General features: G+C 42.1%; 1 protein-coding gene across 6 annotated transcripts in view; it reads left to right on the top strand.

Moving 5' to 3' along the window:
• KCNJ16 (potassium inwardly rectifying channel subfamily J member 16) overlaps window positions 1–13,723 on the top strand; it is a 43,911-nt gene extending 30,188 nt beyond the window's left edge. For 3 of the 6 annotated variants that reach the window (XM_019623798.1, XM_019623793.1, XM_019623794.1), the window contains exon 2: window positions 10,768–13,723. In XM_019623798.1, coding sequence (XP_019479343.1) covers window positions 10,863–12,122 — 1,260 coding nt within the window. In that variant the 5' untranslated portion in view covers window positions 10,768–10,862 and the 3' untranslated portion in view covers window positions 12,123–13,723. Of the gene's footprint in view, window positions 1–4,599; window positions 4,698–10,123; window positions 10,250–10,767 lie in introns of all 6 variants that reach the window. The other 3 variants (XM_019623795.1, XM_019623797.1, XM_019623796.1) reach the window with 3 other exon arrangements.
• Window positions 13,724–27,679: the final 13,956 nt, after the last annotated feature.

Genomic DNA, 27,679 nt, shown 5'->3' on the forward strand with positions numbered 1-27,679 from the left:
CTAGAAGAGAACTTTCGAACAAGTCTGGGAAATTGGCAATCTAAAAATCTATGGTGAAAAAGAAAAAGGCAGATATTCTCTCTCTCTCTCTCTCTCTCTCTCTCTCTCTCTCTCTCTCTCTCTCTCTCTCTTCTCCCCACCATATGGATCCATATTTAAATGAACCGTAGTCATAGCTACAAGCCTGGCACTTACATACATATTAAATACCAGTTATTCTGAAAGGAGGTTTGGGAACACAGCTTCCTTTAACCCTCCTTGCAGTTTCAGATGGACAATTGGAGGCCCAGAGAGGTTGAGTAACTTAGACAGAAGTGCAGTGAGCCTTACTAGTGATCAAGCAAGCCTCCAAACTCAGCGCCATGTCTATGAGAACGCAGTGTCTCAGTTCTTGAAACTCTAAGGCAGTAGATCTCCATCTTGAGGATGTGTAAAAATCAACTGGATGGGGGGGGTCAAGGAAATCAGAATGATGGGGGTGAAACCCAAGGGTCAGTCTACAGGTGCAACGTGCTCCCCTAAGATTTCGGAAGCAGGTTGTTAGTGGACTAGCCTTTGAACACTGCTTGTAGGGGCATCTGAATGAGGTTTTGGAGTTCGTCGGTATGAATTATTAAGAACTGGCTAGGACCAGCTATTTGGGCAGATCTGCCCCATGAATATCTAATTGCCCTCCTCAAGTGCATCTGTTTCAAAGGACCATTTCTTTGGGTCTTAAACGTCTATTAACATAGACCTTAAAGTTGCAAAATAGCACAGTTTTTAACATTTTTCTCTCCAAAGTTATTGAAAATATTAAGATAAAAGAAAGATTCCTAAAACAGACTTTGGTATACCAAGCCAAGAAATGAAGGTATTAGCAGTTTAATATGTTTTGGACCGGGGAAGGGAGGAAAGGGGGCGCTGAGAGGGGAGAGTTGCATTTGATGCCTGTTTAATTTTAACTCTGCTTTATGAACCCCTGATTTGTTCCCAACCGCTTTCATGATTTCTCCAATTGGTCTCCAGTGGCCAAATCAGACCCGACTCCCCCCTCTCCCCCCACCCATCCCCCCCCACCTGCTTCCTTGTTTTAAAGAGATCTGGTTTTACTTAGATGAATTAAATGTCACTATATTTGTTTCTGTGAATTGTTCCAGCAAAAATTACAGCATCAATGTCTGACTTTAAACGTCTGTAAGACTGTCTGCCTCCCTGGGCTATTTATAGTTGCCTTTTAAACACTCTAATAAATGCTTTTAAATTGCTATTGGTTTGCTTTCCGTTGATGCAGCTTTAGAATTGGTTCACTTCAACAGCACCAGCTGAAAATACCTGAGTTTCTGTTTTGCAAAACTAACGCTTGTTCATTGTAAAAGTTTAGAAAATATAAACGAGAAAACAGAAGCAAAAGGAGGAGAAAAAAATAATGATAACAAACAAAGGAGGCCGCAATTAACATTTTGTTATATGTCATTCTGTCTTTTCTCCAGGCTTAAATCTAGTGAAACTGAAAAAAATGAATATTGTACAAGTGGTTTTATGGTCGTGTTTTATTTTTTTCCACTAAACAATGTGTTTTCATTTTTCCTGTCATTCTTTTACTCCATCGCTTTTACTGGCTACATTAAAAGTATTGAGTAATGATATGATTGTACCATTACCTATAAAACAATCCCACATTTATTAGCTGGCGAGGTCATAGTCAACATTTCCTACTGCAAATAGTCCTACAAATTAACCATGTCTCTATGCTCATCCGTGATCATTTCTTTAGGGTAAATAGCGACATGTGGAATTGCTGAATTAGAGGCTGTACCAGAGTCACAGACAATTGTCACATAGAGCCAACGTATCTCCAGAAACCGTTCACATTAAATCCATATATATTTGAATGTACCTCCAAAATGACAATGTAATGACATGTATCGGTATAGGGAGAACCACATTGCTAATCATTCAATCATTACTTTCACAAATTTTATTAAATAGTTTTTAGTGCCAAGCACAATTTCTTTTTCAACTCCAGATTTCCAAAGAGTTTTGCAGCATAGTTACATGCAGTCAGCAGTCATTGTACCGAACTCTACAGTTCTAGGAAAGCTTATAAGCAAAAGTTGTAAGTGTTACTTTTTAATAAACAAACAAAAAAACTATGTATGAACTGGCAGTTTGGACAGGGAGAGAGGCAAGATAAATGGAAGGAATTGAGAGCTGGAGTTTGGAGAGCTGCCAGCGTTGACGTTTTAATAGTTCTGCAGGGCTGATACTCTTATAAGACTGAAATCTTGAGAATATTGTGTTGCTCAGTTGGTATTGTTCAATGATTTATTCATTCATTCAAAGTATAATTAATGAGTACCTACATGCCACAGATTGCTCTAGCTGCTGGGGATACAGTGCTAAGTAAGACAAACCTTTTCTCATGGAGCTTACAATCTACTCCATGGGGCCATCCAGCCAACAAACAAGGAATTCAGTCAGGAGTGGTGGTTTTTTTTTAAGTGAATCATGTTAATGAGCAAAAAACAATGGTGTGGGGGAAGGTTTGAGTTTATATCCTCTCCAGACAGGGCCTCTTTTCAAAAGGCGACATTAAAGATAAGATTTCAGGGATGATAAAAAGCCCTGCAGGTAGGAAAGGAAGTGCAAAGGCCCTGGGGCAGGAACATCCTTGTGTGTTAGAGTGGAATTTGGCAAACATTTCCTTTAAAGAGCCACATAGTAAATATTTTTGGCTTTTTGGGCCACATGGCCTCTGTTGCACTACTTAAGTCTGCAGTGATAGTTAGCCTGAGAGTAAGTAGCTATAGACGCTGTATAAACAACAGTCTGAGTGTGTTTAAATAAAACTTTATTTACAAAACCAAACAGTGAATCAGACTGGCCTTTAGGCTACAGTTTCCTGACCCCTGCATTAGTGAAAAAGGCAGCTGCAGTGATGCTAGAGAGTGAACAGTGAGAAGGAGAAGAGCAGGAGATATTTAGCAGAGATGGGCAGAGGTCAGACCATCTGTATAAAGTACAGGTTATGCAATGGACTCTAATTGCAATGGGAAGATACTGGAGAGTTTTAAGCAGGGGAGTGACACGTTTTGATATTATTTTTAAAAAGAGTAGATTAAAGTACAGCGAGGGCAGAAAGAGAAGATCTCTTATGAAGCTGCTGTGGTCCTTTGAAGACGATGGGGGTTTTGACTAGGATGAAACATGACTAGATTTCAGATCTCTTTTGAGGTCGAACCAGCAGGACTTGCTGCTATAGTTTCCATGATGGAAGTCAAGGAGGGTGATTAGGTCATCCTCTTACATATTGGAGATATTTTAAAAATGTAAATTAAACTTTTCTTTTAACTGAGTTTTCTCTGTTTCAAGCAATAAAAACTATTCCTGGTTAGAGGAAGCAAAAGAAAATATTATTGAAAAGATATCAGGTAGCTTTCAGTAGGTATCAAAGGAAGCATGGAGAGAGAGACCCTGATTTGAGCAGAAACGAGGCAAAATGGAAATCTTATCTCCAGGGCAGTGTCTCTAGTAGCTGTGCCCTGTGTCGTCGGGGAGACCTAGTGCCCCCCCACACTGCCCACTTGACTCCTTGTACTTACCTGGACTCATAGGATTCAGTGTCTTGTTCCTGGACCTCTGATTGGCCACTCCAAGGTCACATGACCTTATTCCAGGTGCAGGGTGAAGAAACACTGGAGGGAGAGGTGGCTCTGCCACCTCCACTGGCATCATCCTAACCCCAGCCACCATCACCTCTTACCTGGCTCATCTCCCCACATCTGCTTTTAAAATTTCTACAACGAGTTTTTCTGCTGGACAGCCAGAGCGATCTTTTAAAAATGCAGACCTTATCAGGCTGTGCCCTTGGTTAAGATACTTCATTTTGCTTTCACTGCTCTTGGGAGAAAGACCCAAGACTATCATTCTACCTACTAGGTCATTTATGCTCTGCCTCTGTCTCTGTTTCCAGGCTCAGCTCCCTGACACGACCCCGCTCTGCCTCAGTTTCACTTCTTTGGAAAGCATGTCCTGTGCATGTTTGAATCACAGAGCCTTCGGAAATGCTTTTCCTCTCCCTAGAAAAGCCTTTTTCCTTCTTCTTATTTAACTAACTCGTATTCACCTTATAGACTATAGCTCAGATAGCCATCCCTCCCAGACTACATGAGAACCCGGTATTGTAAGCTATTGCAAGAAACGGAGAAATATTTTGTCAAAGTAGGGGTTAAAGGAAGACTATGAATAAGGAGCGCTTACAAGGTGCTAGTCATTGTACTCTTTTATATTTTTCATTTATCCCTTGCAAAAGCCTTTTGAGATGTCAACTATTGTCTCTATGTTTTTAATAAACCCAAGGAAACCTAAAGATACCAGGGGTGCCAAAAAATGTCTACAAGTGGACACTTTGGTCAGCGTTGCTCAAGCAGTAGTTCGCCGTCATCAGAAGTGTCTGGACGCTGATGGTCACCACTTTGAGCCCCTCTTGTAATGGCAGAAGTCAAACGTGACATGTTCATCTTTTGTTATGGGTATATATTGAGTATTACAATTTTAATACAGCTTTCCTTTCTTAAAATGTGTATACATTTTTTTGGCACTGTCTGTATTTGTCAGATGCTGATATCACAACAAGGGGAAACTGAGCTGGTCTCTCAAAAGGACATAGGAGCTCATGAAATCGGATTTCTGCACCAACCGGTACTGAGCTCCAGGTAAACCCTCGGCTGGGGCTGGCCTGCCACCAAGGCAGGGATGGGCAGGCTGATTTTCAAGATAAGAACAAGAGAAAGCTTCAGAGCCATCTTAGTAAAACATATACGTACCATTTCAGACAAAGAATAAGCATGATAATGTTGAAGTGAGAAACGTCCAAACCTGTAAAGAATTTATATAAACGTTGAGCCGAACTGACGCTGTATGCCAGGGAACAAGATCTCAGATGCTCCAGAGAATAACAGTTTTGCAGCTTCTTTTATGCATTTGGAATGGTGGGGGGTGGGGTGGGGGGATGTAAGGAAAGTTGGAGAAAGTCCAGAGTGGACTGGATTCCAGGATAGTTAACAAGATGATGTGCTCTCTTGAGGGTTCAGACCCCTTTTGAAAGGTTTTACATCTGGCATTTCAAAGGTGTGTTAACCTAGGTGCCCAGAAACAGGACAGGGCTGCTGGATGCAAAAATAAGCATTTTAATAAAGAAGTTACAGGCCTGGGGCATGATACCCACCATGACCTGCCCTGTTTGGCATTTATGATCAGATCACCCTGTGAGGTCACTTTCTGTAGAATCCCCTTTTTTCCTCCACCATAGCTACCTTGTGAATTTCTTTAACTTGTTAAATTTGCCAAGCTTGTCAGCCTGGTTGCTCAGAGTACATAGCAATACAATTCTTAAAGTAGAAGTGTGTGTGTGTTGAAAACAAGGGGAATCTTTCCCCAAGGGGAAAATCTCCCATTTGTTAACAGTTGTGAAAAGGGACCATGACCCGGTCAGTCCCTGGGGACTGAGGGAAGGACAGAGGGGTAGCTCAGGTGTCCCAGTGGTAGAAAACGGTGGCACCATCCCTGAACTTAAAATATCTGTTGGGAACCACATATTGTCTGCCCTGATGTCATGCAAGTGGGAAGCCCTTTGAGGGGGGTGTAAAACAGATGCTCTGATACCTTACGGGGGCGGAGGAGGGGGAACTGAGTCTCGTGGGATTCAGATTTGAGCAATAATTATTGAACAGCTGCTATGAGCGCAGCACAGTGAAAGATGGCTTCCCTTTAATTACCACATTCAAACCTCACAGTAACTCGGTGACACAGGTATTATCCCCATATTATGAATGAGACACTGAGGTTCAGGGACAAGACACACAAGCCACCCAGGACGTTCAGGACAGACTTGGAACTGGAGTCTGCTTCCCAATTCATGGGTTCTGTACAATACCACACACACACACACACACACACACACACACACACACACACACACACACAAAGCAATGAAAAGAAAACCCATTTTGTTGCAGACTGTTTCTTAGTGAGGTAATTTGATTTTTAAACCAGAATAATTGGGGATTAGAATTCGTGTTCCTTTGGTACTAGCTTGACATCCAGAAAATGAAGAAACATAATCCCTGACTCGAGGTTTCTTCTACTTTCAACACAGCATCATTTTGGGTGAGGCAGGGCTTACGATTAGGGTGTAACTATGACTTAAGGAAAAGGGGGGCTAGCAAGAGGAGCTTCAGAGAAAGTTCTAGCAACTTGAGATTTCTGCTCCTTCTTCCTAGCACCAGCTTTCAGTTTAGTTGTTTGCCTATAACACAGTACCTGTAACTCCATTCCTATCATCACTGACACACAGCTTTCTTCAATTGATTCAGAAGGAGAAATTCTAAGGTTGTGTCAGGAAAAGTAAAATCCAGGATTACTGAGAAATTAGACTAGGGTTGGGAGCGAGAAAAGGACGCAGAAGGGACAAAAGTTGCAAGTCTACCCAAGGCCTGCCCTAGGGACGATGATAGCAGCTGAGAAGGAAGTGTGACAATGCCATGATTTGTCAACAAAGGACAGACTGTTTGAACCTGGGGAGATGAGTGTGTGGAGAAGTCTGGACAGTACCTAGCAGGTACTGTCTGCAGCAGGGATTCACTGGCTCAAGGAGCTCTGCCTCAGTGTGTCTGAAAGTCTCAGGAGGATCCCAGGCCAGAGAAGCCCCAGGCGTGATTCCCGGGCAACCAGTTGTAGGACGAGTTTTGAGCAAAAGAACCGAACTTGTTTGGGTTCTGTGCTAACTCATGGACACCCCTCTTCCTTCCCTTCCCCATGTGCCATCTGCCTGCACCCTCTCACTGACCCCTCACCCCCACCCCCCTCCCACACGTCTCAGAGCTCCACCCAAGCCCGTCTTCAAAAACAATGACCTCTGCTTGGAATTTAGGCCACCTTTTCTAGTTTCTACCCCATCGGCTCTCAAGTGTCCGCTAAAATTTATCTTATCTAATCGTTGCCAGGAAAAGTAACTTGATTACTGACGAGTTCATCTAAGTCATTTCCATGATAAAAAAGGGACCTGTTAATCTGAAAGGCCATGGGCATTAATAAATGAATTTTACCAGATCTTTTAGACCCTTTATTTGTGGTTACTATTACTATATTTATATTAAGCAGATCTAGAGACAAGACCCAATTTTATTATCAAAGTGACACAGGATTACAAAGACTTAACCATTGTGTTGTCCCCTCAACATGCTCATGAGAAGCGTAAGCTTGATCTCCAAGAGCAGTCGTCTTGGTAAATAGCTGAACTTGAGAGGCTGTGGCAAAGTGGAGGAGGGATTGCTTGAAAACCGGCGAGTCCGACTGAGGCACTTCTGCGAATCGAGAAACAGAGACAGACACGCAGGATGGTTACCTGTTTTGTGGAAAATAATCCCTGTGGTATGTATAGCGCGTTCGAAATATGCTGAATTAGTAAAGAGTTCTCCTGGAATTCATTCAAAGATCTAGAAAACTGTGGATGAAAAGCAGATCTCAGCGGTCGAAGCAGATTAAGGAACGTTTTTGAATTGTCTGAACTTAATCTCAGTAGGAAGGTCAGAGAAAAGTCGCTGTCAGGATTGGGTCTGCTGTGCCCGCTGGGTGTCTGTCTCAGGTGTCTCCGTGGGATGGAGTGAACTGGATCATCTGGGCATGCTCGCCTATGTGTCTTCGCACATTAGAAGGAGCTTTCGTGGCATTCCCAGGGAGCACCCAGCATCCTGGCCGCGCACTGCCTCTTACTCCAGCTGCATTTACAAAAGAACTCAGTCATGGCAAAGAAATTGCAGTCCTCTTCCCACCTCTGCCATTCATCACCTGGCGAAACAATTTGGAGCTGGATTCAGCTTTTACTTTTGAACTTTATACTCCACCATGTTGTAATTACAGTGATCAAGTTTCCATTTTTAATTAAAAAAAAATAAAAAGAATGTTGCAATCAATGAAATGGCCACCGTCAGTTCTTGGAGAGCAAGGAGCACAACATGCAAAAGGAAATACAGAAGCAGGGACATTGCAAATGCTTTTTCGTGGTGGAATTGATGTTAACCAGATGATGTTGAAGCTTTAAGGCACTTTTAAAACTGGGTTTGAATCTTGACAAACACAAATCTTAAATATACACTGTCCGGTCAATCCACAAGCCTGATCCTCTATTATTTAATGGCAAACAATTGGAAAAGTGCTCAAATTAACACAATATACGACACAGGAGATTAATAAATATTTATTTTGTCTAGCCATTTTGACAAAAGGGCCTCCATAAACTTCTTTACTCTTTGTGTAGCCCAAGAAATGGTTAGACTAAATAAAATTTGTTCAGTTATAATCTATCATTGAACTGAAAATTGCATCCTTTACATGGTTGGAGAATCAAAGAATAGATGAACAAAGTGTATGCACCTGAACAGAATCTGAAAGCTTTTTATCTGGAAACACTGAAATGAATGACTACAGGAATGAACTGCAGCCAAGGATATGGTGGGTTTGGGGCAGAATTCACAGCTGTAAGGTGTATCCCTAAAATTGTTCCATTACTCAGAAATAGATTTTCCACACATTCAAATTTGCTCACTTGTTGCTTGTATTAATTGAAATGTCTTCCACCAATTAGCATACTGCTGAAGGTGTTTTAAAAATGGCCTGTTTATAAAAGTGGTTGGCACCACTGGAATTCAAAATGATGCCAACGGAATGCCATTTCAAATACAAATCCTTTTTCTTTTGGCAGCAGAAAAGAGCAGAGTCACACAGTAGCTCTTGATTTATGAACTGTGCTTTCTTATTCTGAGACTCCCATGATGTGTGCAGTTCCCTTTAAGGAACTGGGTTGGAAGCATTTAACAAGAAAACAAGCCTATCTCCAAATCTGCTTTTTAATTCGAAATCATATGGGCCTTTGATTATAACTGGTCCCAGTCTCATGCCTGGAGTGATCCGGTGAAAGAGTGGCGTTCTCAGTCCCGTGTCTCATTCAGTGACAGATCAGACTGGAACCTCCAAGGAAGGATGTATGCCGTGGACAAAATTTGTGGAAACCTTTTACATTTGACCTTCCAGTAAGCGTTTTCTCAGCCCTGGGCCACATCCTGAAATTATACAACTGTCTCCCCCTAAATATGGCTGAAGTGCTGACAAAGGATAGCATGTAACTACTCAAAGCAGACGGGGTGGCAGGAGGGTGCAGTGATGGGGGTGGGGGAGGGTCTGGGGGATGGACAGCGAAACTCATACACGCCTCGCAGGATTTTTTGGCCTTAAGCAGAGTGTCCATCTTCACAGTGGTCCACCAAACAAAGTGTTTATTGTAAAGTGGGCCTGATCCCCAGAGAGTGAGAAAAATGATTCCTTTTGACTGGAGGGAAATTAACTCTTTCCTCCCTTCAGCAGCCAGGAGAAGGCGCTGAATAAGAACTTAGTGATCAATTTCCTTGGTTGGTTTCAAGGGGTGGGGGGTGGTCTCAATGTCAGGAATAATAATCCTCATGCATTTTTCAGTGCAACAGAGTGGCAGGATCCTCTAGGACCACCTGAAGTGGTCCCTTCTTACACTCACACAGGTAGACTATGGGGAAAACGTATTCTAATCATTACCAAACCATTGAAATTGGGCTGCAGTGACTTCATAATTTGGCATAGAAATAACTAAAGACCTCTTAACATTGGATTTTTAAAACTTACTTTCAGACTTGAGCTGGGGAAGCCATTGGCCTATATACATGAATGCTAAACACGATAAGAACTGTATGTGCTGCCTTGTGTTGTTTTTTTTTTTTTCTTTAAAGACTGAATTGGGAGGAAGAAAAATGACTTTGCCTCGGCATGACTGTGGAAGCATCAGGGATACGCTGAAGAGTTGGAGGTGGCGGGGGGGGGGGGGTCCATTGGAAGTCTGCTCCCTTTAAGAGGGAAATAAGATTAGCAACTTTGGCAAATTGTCTGCATCTATTCAGAGGGAAAGAGAAGAGCTTCCAGTGCCAAAAAGAAAAAAAAAAAAAAAGGATGGATGTTATGAGACAAAGGCACAAGCAATTTTATACCTTATTGAAAGCTGAACTGGGAGTGGTTTTAACTCCTCTGGGGTTAAGAAAGATTTTTTTCCCCTCTCTAGGCTGAAGGTAGAGCTAGGGTAAAGGAGTTGAATCTGAAATAGTGTCCCTATCAGTTGTGTTTGGTCCTGGGAAGTACACGGAAGAAGAACCTTGGTGGGAGAGCGAGGAAGCCACGGGTGCTGAAGGTGAGGGACTACTTATTATAGCAACCAGTCTGTAAGTTACATTGTGACATGAAGGTAGAAGCTCTTAATTGCCTCCTTCTTTTAAGGGGAACCATCTGATTTAAACAGAAAGCTTGTAAGACTGCTAGACAAATGTCTGAATTATATTTTGTATTTTTACATTATTATTGTGTTTTCTAAATGCCCTCATGCTGGGAGAGTCTACAAAAGTAAGACAATTTTTCTTTTTTTAATGTCAGCTCAGAAAAGTAACCAGGCTTCATTCGGGATAAGCATAGTGTTTACTCAAGCCTTACGCATTTATAAAAATGTTATTGACTCTACTTGCATATTTTGTTCCTGCAATGACCGAGTTGAATTCTAAACTGAAATGAGTATCAACACTGAGTCTCGGGAGGGTTCAAATGAAGTCTTAGCGATTTCGGATGGCACAGAATTGCTTCAAATTCGGCAAAAGCCTATAAAAGGTGGAAACTGAAAGCTAGAGCTGAAAGTGTGTTTCATTTTCTTTCTGTCAGGTTTTAACTGAAAGCCCAGCCCAACAACAGGCCACACGCCCGGACCCACTGCTGCTCCAAAGCGCCCCCGGGGGGCCCAAAGGGCGTAGGGAAAAATGAGCTACTACGGCAGCGGCTACCCGATCGTGAGCGTGGACGCCAAGTTCCCCGGCTACCCGCCCGAGCACATCGTAGCCGAGAAGCGAAGAGCCAGGAGACGCCTGCTGCACAAGGACGGCAGCTGCAACGTGTACTTCAAGCACATCTTCGGCGAGTGGGGGAGCTACGTGGTGGACATTTTCACCACCCTCGTGGACACCAAGTGGCGCCACATGTTTGTCATCTTCTCCCTGTCTTACATCCTCTCCTGGCTGATATTTGGCTCCATCTTTTGGCTGATCGCCTTCCATCACGGGGATCTGCTCGACAACCCAGACCTCACGCCCTGCGTGGACAACGTGCATTCCTTCACGGGGGCGTTCCTCTTCTCCCTGGAGACCCAGACCACCATCGGGTACGGCTACCGCTGTGTCACGGAGGAGTGCTCGGTGGCGGTGCTCGCGGTCATCCTCCAGTCCATCCTAAGCTGCATCATCAACACCTTCATCATCGGCGCCGCCTTGGCCAAAATGGCCACGGCCCGCAAGAGGGCCCAAACCATCCGGTTCAGCTATTTCGCGCTCGTGGGCATGCGGGACGGGAAGCTGTGCCTCATGTGGCGCGTCGGGGACTTCCGGCCCAACCACGTGGTGGAAGGCACCGTGCGCGCCCAGCTCCTGCGCTACACGGAGGACAGCGAAGGGCGGATGACCATGGCGTTTAAGGACCTCAAGCTGGTCAATGACCAGATTATCCTCGTCACGCCGGTCACCATTGTCCATGAGATCGACCACGAGAGCCCTCTGTATGCCCTTGACCGGAAGGCAGTGGCCAAAGATAACTTTGAGATTTTGGTGACGTTCATCTACACCGGCGATTCCACGGGGACGTCCCACCAGTCCAGAAGCTCCTATGTCCCCCGAGAAATTCTCTGGGGTCACAGGTTTAACGATGTCTTGGAGGTCAAGAGGAAGTACTACAAAGTGAACTGCCTGGAGTTTGAGGGCAGCGTGGAGGTGTATGCGCCCTTCTGCAGCGCCAAGCAGCTGGACTGGAAAGACCAGCAGCTCCACACTATGGAGCGAGCCCCGCCGGTCCGAGGAGCCGGCCTGGCGGACACCAGGGTCCGAAAAAGGTCCTTTAGTGCAGTCGCCATTGTCAGCAGCTGTGAAAGCCCGGAGGAGACCGCCACTTCTGCCGTGGATGAGTGTAAGGAAACGCCTTATCAGAAAGCTCTCCTGACTTTAAATAGAATCTCTGTAGAATCCCAAATGTAGCCCCAGATTGCAATTGCGAGGGCTCCCACCCAATCATTTCGCTATCCAGCCAATCGCCTGAAGGCAAGTAGTTGTAAACAGGGCTGTAAAAGAATGCGATAGGTATGTTTGATGCTGATGGAGGATAAGCAGAGCAGGTTAAACATGATCAATGATGATTTAAAAAATTACCTAGTACCCAATTGTTTAAACTTTGTCTTCTTGCTAGCGATTTTTTGTGTTAGGGGTGCTAGTAAGAGTCTAATTGATTAATATAAATTTCATCTCCTTTTATTATTCTATATACTTGTATCTTTAGTTGGCGGTGTAATATTTAATAATGGGAAAGCAAGGTAGGATAGTGGAATAAATAAAAATAGGACAGACAACCAGCATGAATAATAAACATTTTAATGTATCAAGATTGATAGTATAATGAGTGGTTTCCCATAAAAACATCATATCACCTAACCGAGATATACACGGCATGCATTCAATAAATTGTAAAGTTGAGATATTTAACTGTGGTATCGACTAGCCCGTTCATAGTACTATGTTTACCCCTTATAGGGTCTTGGTATCAGCAGACAGAGTTAGTGGCTGTAAGAAACCAATTGAGACAGTTCTTCCACAGCCACTTGCCCAGGTCATGATCAATGAGTGCCAGAAGCTATTTTCTCTCTCACCCATGAGGCAGGAGCAAAGTTATATTATTATGCAGAGCAGTATTTCTCTCTGAAATGCCCTGATTAGCTCTAGCAAATGGCTTTATGTGGAAGAGCAGAAAGAAGGCAACCCTGACCTTTGTAGGTTCTCTGACGAGGGGGCTTTTGATGCCCACCTTCCAGCTTCTCCAAGGATGAGATGAAGGAACAGAATCAGAGAGATGGGGTGACAGAATGGATAATGATAAACACTCTGAGACTCTATGGAAGAAAACATGTGCACGTCTTCTGCCAGCTCTGGCTGGTTACATAGGGATAGAACCTTTTCTAGGGGAGTTTGGGGAGAGCAATAGGAAAGGTATGTATTTGTGCCCAGAAGCAGTTATGTATGCCACCTGCCTTGGTCACTTTACAAAATATAAGTGACTTGAATTGTGGACGTTAAGAAACGCTTCCATTGAACTTGGAACAATCATTTAAATTGAAGATTTGGGTTGTCGGGAAAATCATGATGTATTTTTCTATGTTTTTCAATGCAAAAATGCGTCATGACTTTCCCGACGACCCAGTATAATTAAGGAGATTTTAATGTATATTATTAACTGGAGAAGCTAAGGGTTATAGAGTTGCTTACGTCTGAGGCCCTGAGATCCATCTGTCTACTCTGTTTCCATGTTAGACGATGTTAATTATGATTACTTTAAGCACAAATTCAATCACTTTTGAGTGAAGAGTCACTTTAAGCTTTATAAATTGACGTTATTAGCTACATTCAGAATTACCTGTGTTTTTTTAACATTGTTGCTGAGTTGACAATAATTATTTGCTACAGTTTTTAATTTGCTTCATTTAAATATGTACCCACACATAGTTTTTATCTCTCCATTTGAATTAAGCATACAAGTAAATTGAACTGAATCACATAATTCAAGATTAGCAATAAAAGTAAAATACATAGGTATAGGTATGTAAAGTGTTTTTCTTTTGTTTTGCATCTTTTTCCCCCTTTTTTCCTTCCTCCTTTTCCCTCTTCCTTCTCCCTCCCCCGAACCCTCCCTTTTTTTCTTCTTTCTTTTCCTTCTGTCTTCCTTTTGCCTATGAGCAACAAAGTTATTTTTAAATGCTCATGTGCAAATCTTTTATTCCTGTTGTTTTCAGGATCAGAGATTTGTTCAGGTTACAAGCTGCAAAACTGTCTGGAAGCTTAACACCAGATATAAATATGCATTTTTTCTGACTTGCTTCAGGAATGCAAAATCCATGTGTAAATTACACTTTGCACTGTAGATTTGGATTTTGTAGCGGAAATGACTCTGTAGAATCAGAGTACTACTACCTACTACGTAGAAAACAACCACCACCACAAACAAACATGCCCCCGCCCTTAGCTTGCTCCAGCACATCTAGTATCTTTTCACTTTCCTTTGCTTCCTGGACCCTGCCTACCTGTATCTTGCTTCGTGAGTATCAGAATTGAGGCGTCAATATTTAATAAATACATTCTGTTGTCAAATCATCTTACCCAGGATAGAGTGTAAACTCGGCACTCCCATGTACTATTTATCTCTAATTTTCTGTTTAGGTTTGTAACATACACGGACACCCCAATGAGTTACTTGGTAATAAAGATCTTCAAATAATGCCAAAGGTGTGTATTCCAGGTGTAAACCCTGTGGATGTGGTCAGCATCAGGTACAGGGCACCAAAAATGAGGGTGCCTCCTCACAGAATTAGGACATTGGCACAATTATGAACCATTTTTATGGGTTTAGAACAGCTTGTAGAAAAGCTGTATCCAAATGAACAATTAAGTGCTCCTGTCAGCATTGCAACATGAAGGTTCTGTGCAAAATTGCGTTTCTAGCTTCAAATGCTCTGTCCGGGGTGAGAAGTAAGTCAAATATATATATTTTCTCTGATGGCATCAATTTCTCCCTGAAGATGACATTATTTGGTGAACTTAATTAGATGGAAAAACAAATTGTGACATCAAGGCATTGCTCCGCTGTGTTGTAGCCTGTGAGCGAGCCCTTGAAGAGTGAGGGAGCACAGGGACAGGGAAGGAAGTGCCGTTTTCATGGACCACCAGAGCATCAAGCTTTATGAGGTGTTTCGCACAGATATACTTAATCCTGACACCAAAACAGTGGGGTGGATATTTTAAATTTCCATGTCATCAAATATCTCATTCTTTGCTTCTTCCTGGCTGACAGGGCCCCCACTGGGACAACAGCAACATGCCCAGGTTTAAAAAAAAAAAATCACAATGATGCTTTGGGGTCTCCCTCGCATGCACTTGTGCTTATGTGCATGGTGCTAACCCTTGAGATGTCATCAGAACTCTCTGGATGTGACCTTTCAGAAAGCTCTTTTACTGGGGCTGACCTAGCTGGCACATGTCCTTTCATTCCCCGCGTACACCCTTCTCCTCACCTAGACCTCACACTTGGTAGCTGAAGCTCCTGCAGCCATCTTGTGAGGATGAGACACCCCTTTCGGAGGGAAACAGGGGAGAAAAGAGTGCAACCCGACACTGCCTGTCTCCAAACTTCTTCTGCGTGAGTGAAAAGAAACATGATTTCTGACTGACACAGTGAGTGATCCCCCCCTGGGCAATTATGCAGGGAAAAAAAGGGCTGGTAAGGAAAAAAAGATGTCCGCGTTAGGTCCAGCTCGTACACGGCATTTGATGCCGTTGGTTTCTGTGGAAACCACATGTTTTTCTGGGGAGCTGAGGAAATGCCACGATTATTGTAAAACAAACACAAAAGAATCACTTTTGGCCTGGAAATCCCTGTGACACACTGACGTCTGAGTGACCCTGATAAGAGGCTTGACCGTCTGTCCCACTGCCCTTACCTTTTCCCTTCCCTCCCACAGAAGGGCATTCGTGTTCTAATGGGACTGTCACTGGGATTGGGGACCTGAGATCCACCAAGACTTGGAGAGCCAGCACTGTGCAGCTGGAGCGGTGCTGGAGACCCCCAGGGAGACTTCAAGCGGACTCTAAATATGTACCAAGGAACCTTCACCCTTACTTTACACGTTTGTGTTTTTTTGTTACTTCTGGGTTGGCCAGGATATGTGCAAAGTAGATGGGTTAGGCAACTCCTATTTAAAAGATTGGGCACCAAATTAAACTATTCTATTAACTCCACTCATTCTAAGCCTTGGTTCTCCTGCTCTGAGTGGTTTGCAAGGACGAATGGAAGCCCCTGTGTTTTTGGAAGGTAAGTGTTGCCCCTACACACCCTGGGTACTGTAGAAATCACGAAACCCTGCCTTCATTCCAGATTTGGTGTGGCCTCTCTCTCGCTCTCACTTTCATTTTTAAAGGAGCAGTATGACCCATACCCCTGGAGAAAATAAGTTTGGGCCCCACACACAGAACTCAAGTGGGGAAAACCCAGACGCCCAGATGAAGCAGCAGGGAGGCCCTTGGCAAATTCCCTGCAAAGATTCTTCTGGATCTGAGGTCTTTGAAAATGAAAGCTAGTAACTGAGATTCAATTCAGAGAAATCATTGGGCAGAGAGCAAGCAAGGCCTCCTCCAGGGGCCTTTTCCTGGAGAGACAGAGTCACAGTGCTGCTGGGAAGACCTCACAGGCCTGCAAGGCTCTGCAGCTTTTCTTCAGTCAGTAAAACCTTATGTCCCACTGAATTCTCATGTCCTTCTTTCGCTTTGGTTTGCTTCGGCAACTTCACAGAGTCCTCTCAGCACTGTGTGGTTGGGTCATGAGATCTGGCTGGGGGCAGGCAGCATCTTGCTTCATCGTGTCACCCCACACTCCTTTCCTCAGGGAAAGTCCATGCCTGTGGTTGCAGATCTTTTGTGCAGAGTTTGGAGACTTCATCAACATGGCTCAATGTTTTCAAGTTCAATAGACTCTTAGTAGCTGAGTACCTAGCAGCCTTTTACGGTTTGGTCTCGATGGCCTTTTGCTGTTTGGTCTCGTTGATGGATGCTGTTTTATAAATACTGCAAAGGAACAAAGCATACTGGATCCCGAGTCTATCTGTCATCCCCAGAAAAAGCAGCTGGACTGAGAGGGAGGGTCTCCTCAATCAGTAAGGTAACCTGAGCTGGATAGTCACTGAAGTCAAGGCCTTGATGGAAATTTGGGACCCTCTGCAGGCTACGGAGAGGCAGGTTAATCATTTAAAGTTCTCAGCAAGCCCGGAGGATGAAAACCCAAACAGATAGATTAAGTCTTGCTAAATTACATAGCCAAAGAATGCTTTTTCCTCTATGCTGTCATTGACCACAGGGCCCCTAAAACATCTTTAATCACTATCTAAGGAACTGGAACTTGAGACAGAAAGAGCCCCAAGAGGTTTAGCCCCTGTGGAAACTTCTTTACAGAAAGTTATCAGAAACCTTCAAATTTCCACATAAAATACTTCAGTCGCATGCACGATGCACTGGGGCTCTTTCTTTGAATTAGAAGCACATGTTGTAAATCCATTATTTATCGTGCTGCCTGTTGATTCTATCCGATACCACTTGGCCGGGGGAGGGGAGGCTAGCCATAGGGGCCAGGGTAAGGACAGCGCTAACCTCTGCCAGCTGCCAATTCCAGAACCGAAATTTTTTTTTCGGATATTAGCTCATTTAATCAGATTCCATTTTACATATGAGGAGCCCTCCACCTTAGAGGAGTTCTGTGCCCCCAGAGAGAGACACAGCCACCAAAGAAGGGACAGCAGACAAAAGACACACAGCTACCAAAGGCCAGCCCAAAACTCTTTGAATCGCCACAGGTGATAAACAGCCCTGATGGTGCCCGAGGTTGAGCATTTTATTCCATAATCATTCAATGGGAAAAGCCATCATTTCAAGACCCTTTGAGAAATAAAAGCCTGTTCTTTTCTAGACCTTAACTTTGTGAGGGTGGAGCATGGATAAGGGGGCAAAAAGTGAGGGAAGCAGCTGGTAAGAGCAATCATGAAGGAGAATAATCTTGTCGAAATGTAAACAAAAATTATGGTATTAAAAACAAACAAACAAAAGGCTCGCCTTTGCTCAGGGCAAGGCTCAGGCACAGGGGGGCCCACCCCTGTGTATCGATGCCCGGTCTCCACGCCTCTCACTTTGCGTGCGGAAACGTTTGGTCCTGTGGCACGACCAGCCTTAGGGAATCAGCACACACGAGTGGTGGCACTTTTCCTGGTGAGGCAGGACCTGCGAGGAAAGGAGCCCAGCCTGAGAGGGTCACAAAACCCCAGGCTGACCACAGGTGCTCATCTCAGTGATTGCGCAACCTGAAGCAACTTAGCCGGCGTTTCTGATTCCCAGCCCCCGTATGTACGGCTTGCCTCGCTGTAGGAAGCTGTGATGCTGAGAACAGGCTTAAGAACCAGGCTGCCTAGGTTTGGATCGTATTTCTATTGTGTGACTTTCTATTGGCTCTATTTCTGTGTGACTTTGGGCATTTCACGTAACCTCTCTGTGCCCCCTGCTTTCTCAACTGTGAAGTGAGGAAAATAAGAGTACTCACCTCACAGCTGTTGTGAGAATTCGGTGAGATAATATTTGCAAAGTGCTTGGAACAGTAGCTGGCGCATAATGAGCGCTGATCAAGTGCAAGGTGTTATTATTACTGCCAGCAGCAAACTTCATCTCTTTAAGTGTTGTGTCCATTAATTTACAGTCCATAACCTTTAACATTGACTTGAGCCAGAGAGAGAGAGAGAGAGAGAGAGAGAGAGAGAAGCATACAGTAGCAGGAATATAAATTATTGCCATCCAAATGTAAAGGATTTTTGTACTATCTTACCGAAACCATTTTGGATTACATAAAGCACACTTTCTCCATTGTGTGAGGCATTGGGGTTCAGTAACATGGTGTTTTGAGAATAAAATATCGATTCTAAGATACACAGAAGGCTTAGTGAATTCGCCTAGACAGAGGAGAAATCAGACCTTACGTCCTATGGGATACTCCCCCTGCGTAAACTACCCACGGGGCATTTTATTTACGATGTTTCAAAAAGTGTTGAACTATTTTATATAACAATACCATGCATTATATGCAAACTTCTCAACATGTTCCAGCAAATTCAAAGGGGTCCTGGGAGGACCAGGCTCATTATCCAAAAAAATGACCCATCACAACCCAAACAAGCTGCTGCTAACTGAACCTGGAAACGCCTGCTGACCTGTGACGTGCCCGTGGGCCCTACGAGTCTGCAAACCACCCAGAAGACTGAGAGCCACACTTCACGTGCCAGCAAAGAGGTGTGCTGAACTCATCGCATCGGGGAGGAACAATCCTCTTTCTCTAATGCAGGACGTAAAACAGAAGGGGCTTCATGGACTTCAAATCAGTCAGAAGTGGATTCAAATTCCAGGTGTGCCTTTTGCCAGCTGAATGCACTTGGGCAATCTCTTAATTGTCACCAAGCTTCAGTTTCTTCAGGAATATAAATGGAGGTAATGTTTACCTTTTGGGGTAATTGTAAAGAGTGTATCAGGATACACCCCCATACACAAACATGCACATATATACATATATATGTATATGTACACAGTCCTTCCTCAGTATCCGCAGGATGGCGTGGTCCCAGGACTCCCCCCCCACACCCTCAACCCCCTGAGGATGCCCAAGTCCCTAATATAAAATGTCATAGAATTTGCATATAACCTACACACATCATCCCATATACTTTAAATCATCTCTGGATTAGTTATAATACCTAATATAAATGCTATGTAAATAGCTATTATACTATACTGTTTCAGAACTAATGACAAGAAAAAAAAATCCTGTACATGTTCAGCACAGATGCAACCATCCTAGGCCTAATAATATAACACATGTCAGCAACAGTGTAACTTTTTTCTGAATATCTGTGATCTGTGGTTGTTGAACCCCAGGAGGTGAAGCCCCTGGATATGAAGGGCCGTCTATGTATGTGTATGGAGATACACATATATACACGTAACTATTTTCACATACGAGTCTGAGCTTAATAAACAAATATTTCTTGTTTTTCTTTTTTTTTTAAGATTTTATTGGGGAACTGGGGGAGGGAAACAGCATCGGGGAATCGGGGAAGGGGAACAGATAAGTTGCAGTCCTTTTGTTCTTTAGTCTAGTTGTGGAGGACGTCGCTTCACTGGCCCATGTTGACATCATCATTGCGCTCTTCCCGGGTGAGGCAGATCAGTCACCGGCCATTGGACGGCTGCTCATGGTGGCTCACGGTGGCTGCTGGCCACTCACAGTAGCCCATGGCAGCCCACTGCAGCCCCACCGCAGCCCAGCTCCAGGTCAAGCTGTTATTCACCATCTTAGCTGTAGAGGACAGTGTCACTGGCCCTCATGTGGGATCCGAACTGGGCCCTGCTGCTTAGAGCTGGCATCCCAAGCCAACTCTTAACCAACGTGCCACTCGGCCAGCCCTTGTTTTTCNTATATATATATATATATATATATATATATATATATATATATATATATATATATCACTAATAGTAGCATGACTCAAAGGAATTTGAAAGCCAAAGCATTATTAGCTGTGGGCTAATAATGTTTTACTAATTACCACAGTTACTTTTTTCTACATATCTATACTTTTGATGCCTGAGGTCAACTTTCTAAGTATATTCTCTTTCTGTACCCAAGAGTAATTGATTCTGGTGTCAGCACTGCCACTAAGGAGCTGTGGGATTTGGGAGGATTTCCCAACCTCTCTGGTCCACTGTTTTCCAACACTTACAGCATGGATGTTGCTTTAAATTACTACACAAACATGATGATTTTCCCTCACTCTATTTTCAGTCCTGATTCTTTTTTTATCGTTTCTTACTGGCTTTTTATAATTTTTTTATTATCATGTATTTTACTGTAATCTTTTCTATTCTCATGATTTCGGTACTCTCTGAATTTAACAGGAAAGTTCTAATTTCATACTATTTTCCGCTTCTTTTAAAATCCTTCTTTAACTTATAGCTAATTGTGATGTACATTTTATACTTCCTGTGATAAAAGTTCAGGAACTCGGAGTAATCGTATTTGTTGAATTTAGTTTTCAGATCTGATATTATTGTCCTTTTCTAAAGTTGGACCTATTTTAAACAGGAGAATTTGAGGCATTTAAAAATGACACAAGTCTGATTTTTTAAAAAGATGAAGTATTGCTTTTGTAATTACAATGGCCGGAAGCAAGGAGTGGCATGAAAAATGTTAAGTATTATAAAATTCTGATGAGGGCAACCTAAATTTATGACAAACTAACAGAGGCCATCAAATATGCTGTTAAATTTTATGAAATGCCAGAACACTTAATCTCTGGAAGTTGGAGAAACAAATGTTCAGTCAAGGGCGCTACTAACTCTTTGTGTTATTATTAACAGCTGCAACTTCAGGTTGGTGACTTGTGCAGTGAATTATTTGAACAACGGTACCTGGCCAGCCAGTGTTTTGTTTCGAGTTGGGAAAAAGTGGCTGCTTTTTAATTCCCTCCCAATATGCCTAACTGATAACAATTGCAGCACCTAGATTTCCAGACCCCAGCGGTCACTTAGCCCCCTGAGCATGAGTGAGATGGTCTATAATATCGACACCAAATAATCATAAATACATGAACAACACATTGGAATATCCTGGGCGCTTTCCCCAATATCATGTCTGTGGGGGGGACCTAGCGAAATAGCAATTTGCACATTACCAATCTGAACCTTTATGGTAAACCAAAATTTTCAGAAGGGCTTTTTGATTCCTGTATTACAAATAACTATTAGGGTAGTCACGAAATCACGGATTTGAGCAACATCAGATCCATCAAACAGGATAAAGTTGTGTTTCTATCCTTTCCAGAAATGTAACATATGACCCATGTTATTATTCTTTGTTTAAAAGCGTTGGACAATAGTAAAGTGAAAGATCTGCATACGTACTTGTCCTTTCTGGGACTGGGATTGAGTGAAAGCAAATACTAATGATTTTGCAGGCAGATGGAAAAAGATTAAAAAATAAATAAATACAAACACTTCATCTTTCCACCAAAGGCTAGGGTGATATGTTGGTCTTTTGAAATACCATAATGATAATAATAGCTATTAATAGTAGCAATTACGTAAAAGCCTCTGGTATTTCGAATTCTATTAGGAGGTTGAGTATTCTTGGTCACCATTGTGCCACCTTGTGGTCACCAGGGAACACATGTTTTTTTCCATAAAGTGAATTCATTACGTTTTTATTTCTCCCCTCCCCACCCCCCACTTCTATGGGATGATATTTGGAAGAGTAACTTGGCAACCACATTGCCAGTAAGGCCTCTGAACAAAATATAATGGGCACCGCTCAAGTCAGAAAATAACCCACTCTGAATAGCAACAATAGCATTGGTCTAAGTAGTCCATAGACAGGATTTTTCCTTTGCTACCTCCATGTGGATTATATATTTGGAAGATGAAACTGGAGTTCATTTGGGTTGCCATTCTACAAATATAGATATGGAAGTCTGGACCATGTCCTTTGAAATCTAATAAATAACCCAACAATCTATTTATAGCAAGAGAACGCAGTCAGAATTTAGGTGTCAATTACTAATACTGTATTATAATAATCACATTCATGCATATAGGGAAATAACTTAATAAACACGATTTTAATGATGAGTAAAGATTTGCTTGGTAAATATATGCATTATAGTTTCATAACTTTTAGGCATTTCAAAGGGTCGTGATATTTGTTTAAAGGATTTCTCTGTTTTCTGAATTCCACTCATGTCAGCATCCAGATGTGAAGAACAGGGAAAGATAGGATTGGCCACCTTCCCGCAGAGCACTGTCTGCTAGCAACTAACTAATATCTTTTGTAACAAATTCAGGAATTTAATGGCCACTGTTTTATATTATCAGGGCTTGTTTGATCAAGGATACAGTTCTTATCTATGATGAAGGTATTAGAAAAAAAATGAGGTTCCAACAATTCTCTCATTATATGTAGTGTGTGTGTATATGTTGGGGTGTGTGTGTGTGTGTGTGTGTGTGTGTGTGTGTGTGTGTGTAGAAAATGAAAGAGAGAGAATGAGAAAGTTTAATTAATTCTCTCAGGTCCTGCTATGCTAGTATTGGTTTTAAGTCCATCAGTCTCTTAGACTGTTTCTTTGTCTTTATATCTGTCAGTTTCTCTCTCTCTCTCAGCCTCTTTCTATCTCTTATTCTCATTCTCTCCACATTAGTCTCCCTGTCTTTCTCTTTGTGTCTCTCTCTGTTACACTTCTCTAATTCAATTTAGACTGAAATCGAGGAGGTCAGCTCATTTGGATTTGAACCCTAGCTCTGTGGGTTACTAGTGGTGTGCCCCTGGGCAAGCTACTCCAGTTTCTAAGCCTGTTTTCTTATCTGTTAAATAGGGGTAAAAGTACTTACCTTGTAAATTGTCGTGACAATTAAATGACACATTGGACGTGAAAGTACTTAAGCTAATACTTAGCACAGAAGTAAATGGCCAGTACATGGTGACTGTCTTTATTTTTATTGTCTGAAAAGGCACCTATTCTTAATATTCAAATCTTTGTCATCATAAAATGCTCCAATATTGCCTCATTTACAGGTATAATGTCACTACAAATTTAGAGAGGTAGCTCTAGAATTTTACAACAGAAAAATCTCCCATATGCCTCATCTAACCACTTTATCAATGAAATGGGAGGAATCAGAAACATCTTGCCTACAATCACAGAATGTAGTAGCCGGACCCATACGTGAACTCATATTTCTACTTGGACATCCTCTCCCAGAGTTTTTGAAACAAACAATAATTCTCATTCTAAGCCACGACTTTATTTTTTTGACTAGTCCGTCCTTCCTTCCTTCCTTCCTTCCTCCCATTTAATTGTTTGTTTCTTTGTCAGACTAGAATTAATGCCGTCAGTGAAGTAAGTTTTCAGTCACAATACCTGATGTTTCTAAAATTCATTAATTCATGCATTCATGTATTCAGCATTTACTTTGTGTCATTCATAGACATTGTGTAGGCAATAATGAACAAAACAGAAAAATGATCTTGCTTTCTTGAAACGTATTCTAGTAGGAGAGAGAGCAAATAAAGAAACCAATACATAATTTAATGCCAAGCACAGTTAAGTGCTATGAAAAAAATAAAATAAAATAAAGGAGTGTGCCAAGAGTGATGGGAGCCATTTTAGGTAGGGTGGTCAGGAAAGACCTCTCAGTTGAGGTGACATGTGCTCAGAATATTAGAACAGAATATTCTACACCTAAAATAGAGAAAGTAAACCATAGGGATACCTGGGAAATAGAGTTTGAAGCCTGTGCAAAGGCCCTGATGCAGAACAAAGCTTGAGAGTCTTGAGAGGTAGCAAAGATGGAGCGGCCCATGTTGGCCAGGTGTGTTTCAGATGTCTATTAGATACCCAAGTGGGGAAAATGGTGGGGAGTTGTCTTGTGTGCTCTGGAGTTGTGGGAGATGGTCAGGCTGAGGATGTCAATTTGGAAGCCCTCTCCACACACACCCCGGTCAAGGCGTCGGTTTGCCTGAGCTCCGCCACCATCAGGTGAAAGGCGCGAAGAAAACATGGCACTCGTGAGGTTGAGACAGAAGGAAACGCGTTACAGGAGGATGAGAGGGAGCAAGCAATCTGCAAGGTGTAAGAAAAGACAGAGGAGAGTGGCTACTTCACAGCCAAGTAAAGAAAGTGATCCGAGAAATCATTGACTCTCAAGCCCTACTTAGAGGCCACATGTGAGAGAACAGACTTGACTGTGGTACTCAGATTGAAGACGCTGGAGGGAATGCCGGGGGTGGGGGGTGGGGGGTGGGAAATGCCTGCCTGACTCAAGGAGATTGGAGGGAGAATGAGAGGTGAGAAAGAAGTGACAACGTTTCAAATGTTTTCATGTAAAGGGGAGAAGATCAGTGAAGTAGTCAGAGCAGGAGGGAGATATACAGGGTCCTTTTATTTCTTTCTGTGTATTTTTTTTTTGTAAGTGGGAGGTAGTTCAGCATGTTTATGAACAGATGGGAATGATCCCATACAGAGGAAAAAATAGACAATGTAGGGGAGAGTGGATAATTAAAGAAGTGAGTCCTTGAATATTGGAGAAGGGATGGCACCTAGTCACAAGCAGAGGGAGAGGTGACATCGTAGCCACAGATACAGGAGGGAAAAACACTGTATCCAGGTAGAGGCGTGGAGGCGGATTTCATGTTGGGGTACAGGGGAGTGTTCTCCCTGCTTTCATTGTTTCAGTGTAATGGGAAGTGAAGGGGTCAGCTGGGAGGGAGGGGTGATAGAGGTTGGAGTGTAGCTAAGAAAGGGCCAAATACTCAGAGACTACAAGTGTGAATGTACTAGCGAAATGTAACTGGCCTGACTGTCCCACAGTCCCAATGTCCCCTTTGAAGCTTGTGACCACACATTTAATGTAACATCAGCCAGCATGGCTGTGTGTTTTTCTGCCTCTGTATTATGTGTCATACAGCTGAGCTGTCAAGAACGTGTCAGTCTACAAAAATCCAGCTTTTTTAAATAAACGTGTCTGATTTGGGTGAGTGACACAAGCACTCACGCTTTCAATAAAAATGATAACTAATTTTATCTGCACCATTAATCATGGGGATCTAGAAACAAAGGGGCAAATCACTGTTTTTGGCTCACGAAGCACATCTTCCCACCAAAGAGAACAAACCCATGACACTTGTGCAATATGCCAGCTCTCCCTATCTTTCTGGTCATACTTTACAAACAACCGTGCAAGGCAAATGTGTCAAGTGTGTTGGGACTCTCCCCTAGCCTATGAGTCCGTAGATGATCTCACAAGCTTTTTAGTAGATCGTATTAAAGCACAGCAGAAAGAGCTAAGTGCTGAGCGCCATGAGCTGGGGAGCCATGAGTTTGCCACCTGGCTCCTGTGGGTGGATGCTGGAGTGAAATAGCAATCAGCCGAGAAACAAACGTTTCAACCACACATTCGTTTGTCCTCATGAGAGCTTCACTTATTGTTTTCCATTCATGGATTTGATTTGATTTTTTCTGTATTTACGTATAATGTCAAAACCAGTATGTTCAATTAATGCCAACCCGATCTCCATCTATTTGCTCTCTGTTGCTTTTGATTTCCTCTGCAATGGACCCTTCCCATATCCACTTTTTTTTTTTTTGAGGAGACAGATCTTAATGAGTTTGGTGCTGCCATAGTTTGGGATATATTCTTTGATATCGTTCTAGAACAAAGTCCTTAAATTTATTTTGCAGACTTAAAAAATTCAGTATTACAGAGCACATAGTTAAGTAATGTTAAAATCTAATGGAGCTATTTAATCAACTGATCAGAACATAAAATCTAAACAGGTTCACTTTTCATGCAACCATGTTATAAAGACAGAGAGAGATGAATTCAAGTCTGATAACAGATTTTTCAGTGAATAAATGAAGTATTTGTAAAGCTGTGTTTGGGTGCATATTAGGACATGCTTGCCTGTATGGATAATGATGAAAACAAACTCTAATTTAACATATATCTTGTGTTTGTCATTGCAGGTTCAATATTAATATTTGAATGAGGAATGTATTTATATTTAGTTTAGAGTAAACCTGCTATTTATCAGATAGCTACAGTAAATTGTTGATTTTTGTTGACTATCGTAACATGAGCAAGAGACAGACCCAGAAAAACTTGTTGACATGTGTATTTACAAATATTTGCAAAGGAAAGACTCTTGAACATATAAAAGGCGTTATCTTGTTTCTTGATTATTTGCAATGATAGCTGATGGTATACTTAATTTTTCCAGGAGCCTGAATGATGGAAATTGATAGTCCTGTACGAACATTCTGTGGAAAAGACAGGACATTATTATTTTCAATCTTATAGGCAATTACTGGCTATGAATAAAGTCGTGGTCCCTAGCTTCGCATCCTCTGTACTGAAAACTCCAAGGATGATAATAGTAATGCTGCCTTTAGACCAGCCTTTAGAGATCATCAGATTAAAGTAACTATGCAAAAACCAACAGAAGAAGTAATATAGTGATGCCATGTTGAATGCCATAGTGTTGAAACCACGCAGGGCATGGAGAACAAAGGCAATAACTCATATTTAAATTTGTTTATATCATAAGTATTTAAATTGTATGACTCCCAGAGGGCTTACATTGATGCATATGTTTTTTTAAAATTGATTATAACAATTTTATTTCTAGTGAATGACATTGTTAAGAAGCCTTCTCCCCACCAAAAGAGAATATTAGCTAAAATTTCTGCCATTTTAGTTTGGTCGAAGAGATCACAGAAAAATAACTCTGGATGGAACCTTAAGGAAGAGCTTGTTCAGCTCTCTCTTCCATGTTTGTAAAATAAAAAACAAGGTCAAAGAAGAGAATTAATTTGCCCATGAAGTTTTGTTTTTTTAATTTTACAAAGATTTTTATTAAAAATATAGCTAACATACAATATTATATTAATTACAGGGATAGTTAACATTTATATGCCTAAAGAAGTGATAACCACGTTAGTCCAGCAACCATCTGACACCATGCTATCACAATACTGTTGATTATATTCCCCATGCTGTACATTACATCCCCATGACTTATTTGTTTTATATCTGGATATTTGAACCTCTTATTCCCTTTCACCTTTTTCTCCTTTTTTAAAATTTTCAATTACAGTTGACATTTAATATTAGTTTATATTAATTTCAGTTGTGCAGCATGGTGGTTAGACATTTATATAACTTAAGAACTGATCCCCTTGACTAGTCTAGTACCCACCTGGCACTGTACATAGTTATTAGCATATTATTGACTATATTCCCTGTGCTTTACACTAAATCTCAATGACTATTTTGTGACTACCAATTTTTGCTTTTTAATCCCTTCACCTTTTTCACCCTTCCCCCAAACCCCTCCCATCTATCACCCCAATAACTTTAGTACC

This window comes from Hipposideros armiger, unplaced genomic scaffold, assembly GCF_001890085.2.
Source record: "Hipposideros armiger isolate ML-2016 unplaced genomic scaffold, ASM189008v1 scaffold_562, whole genome shotgun sequence".
Lineage (NCBI taxonomy): Eukaryota > Metazoa > Chordata > Mammalia > Chiroptera > Hipposideridae > Hipposideros > Hipposideros armiger.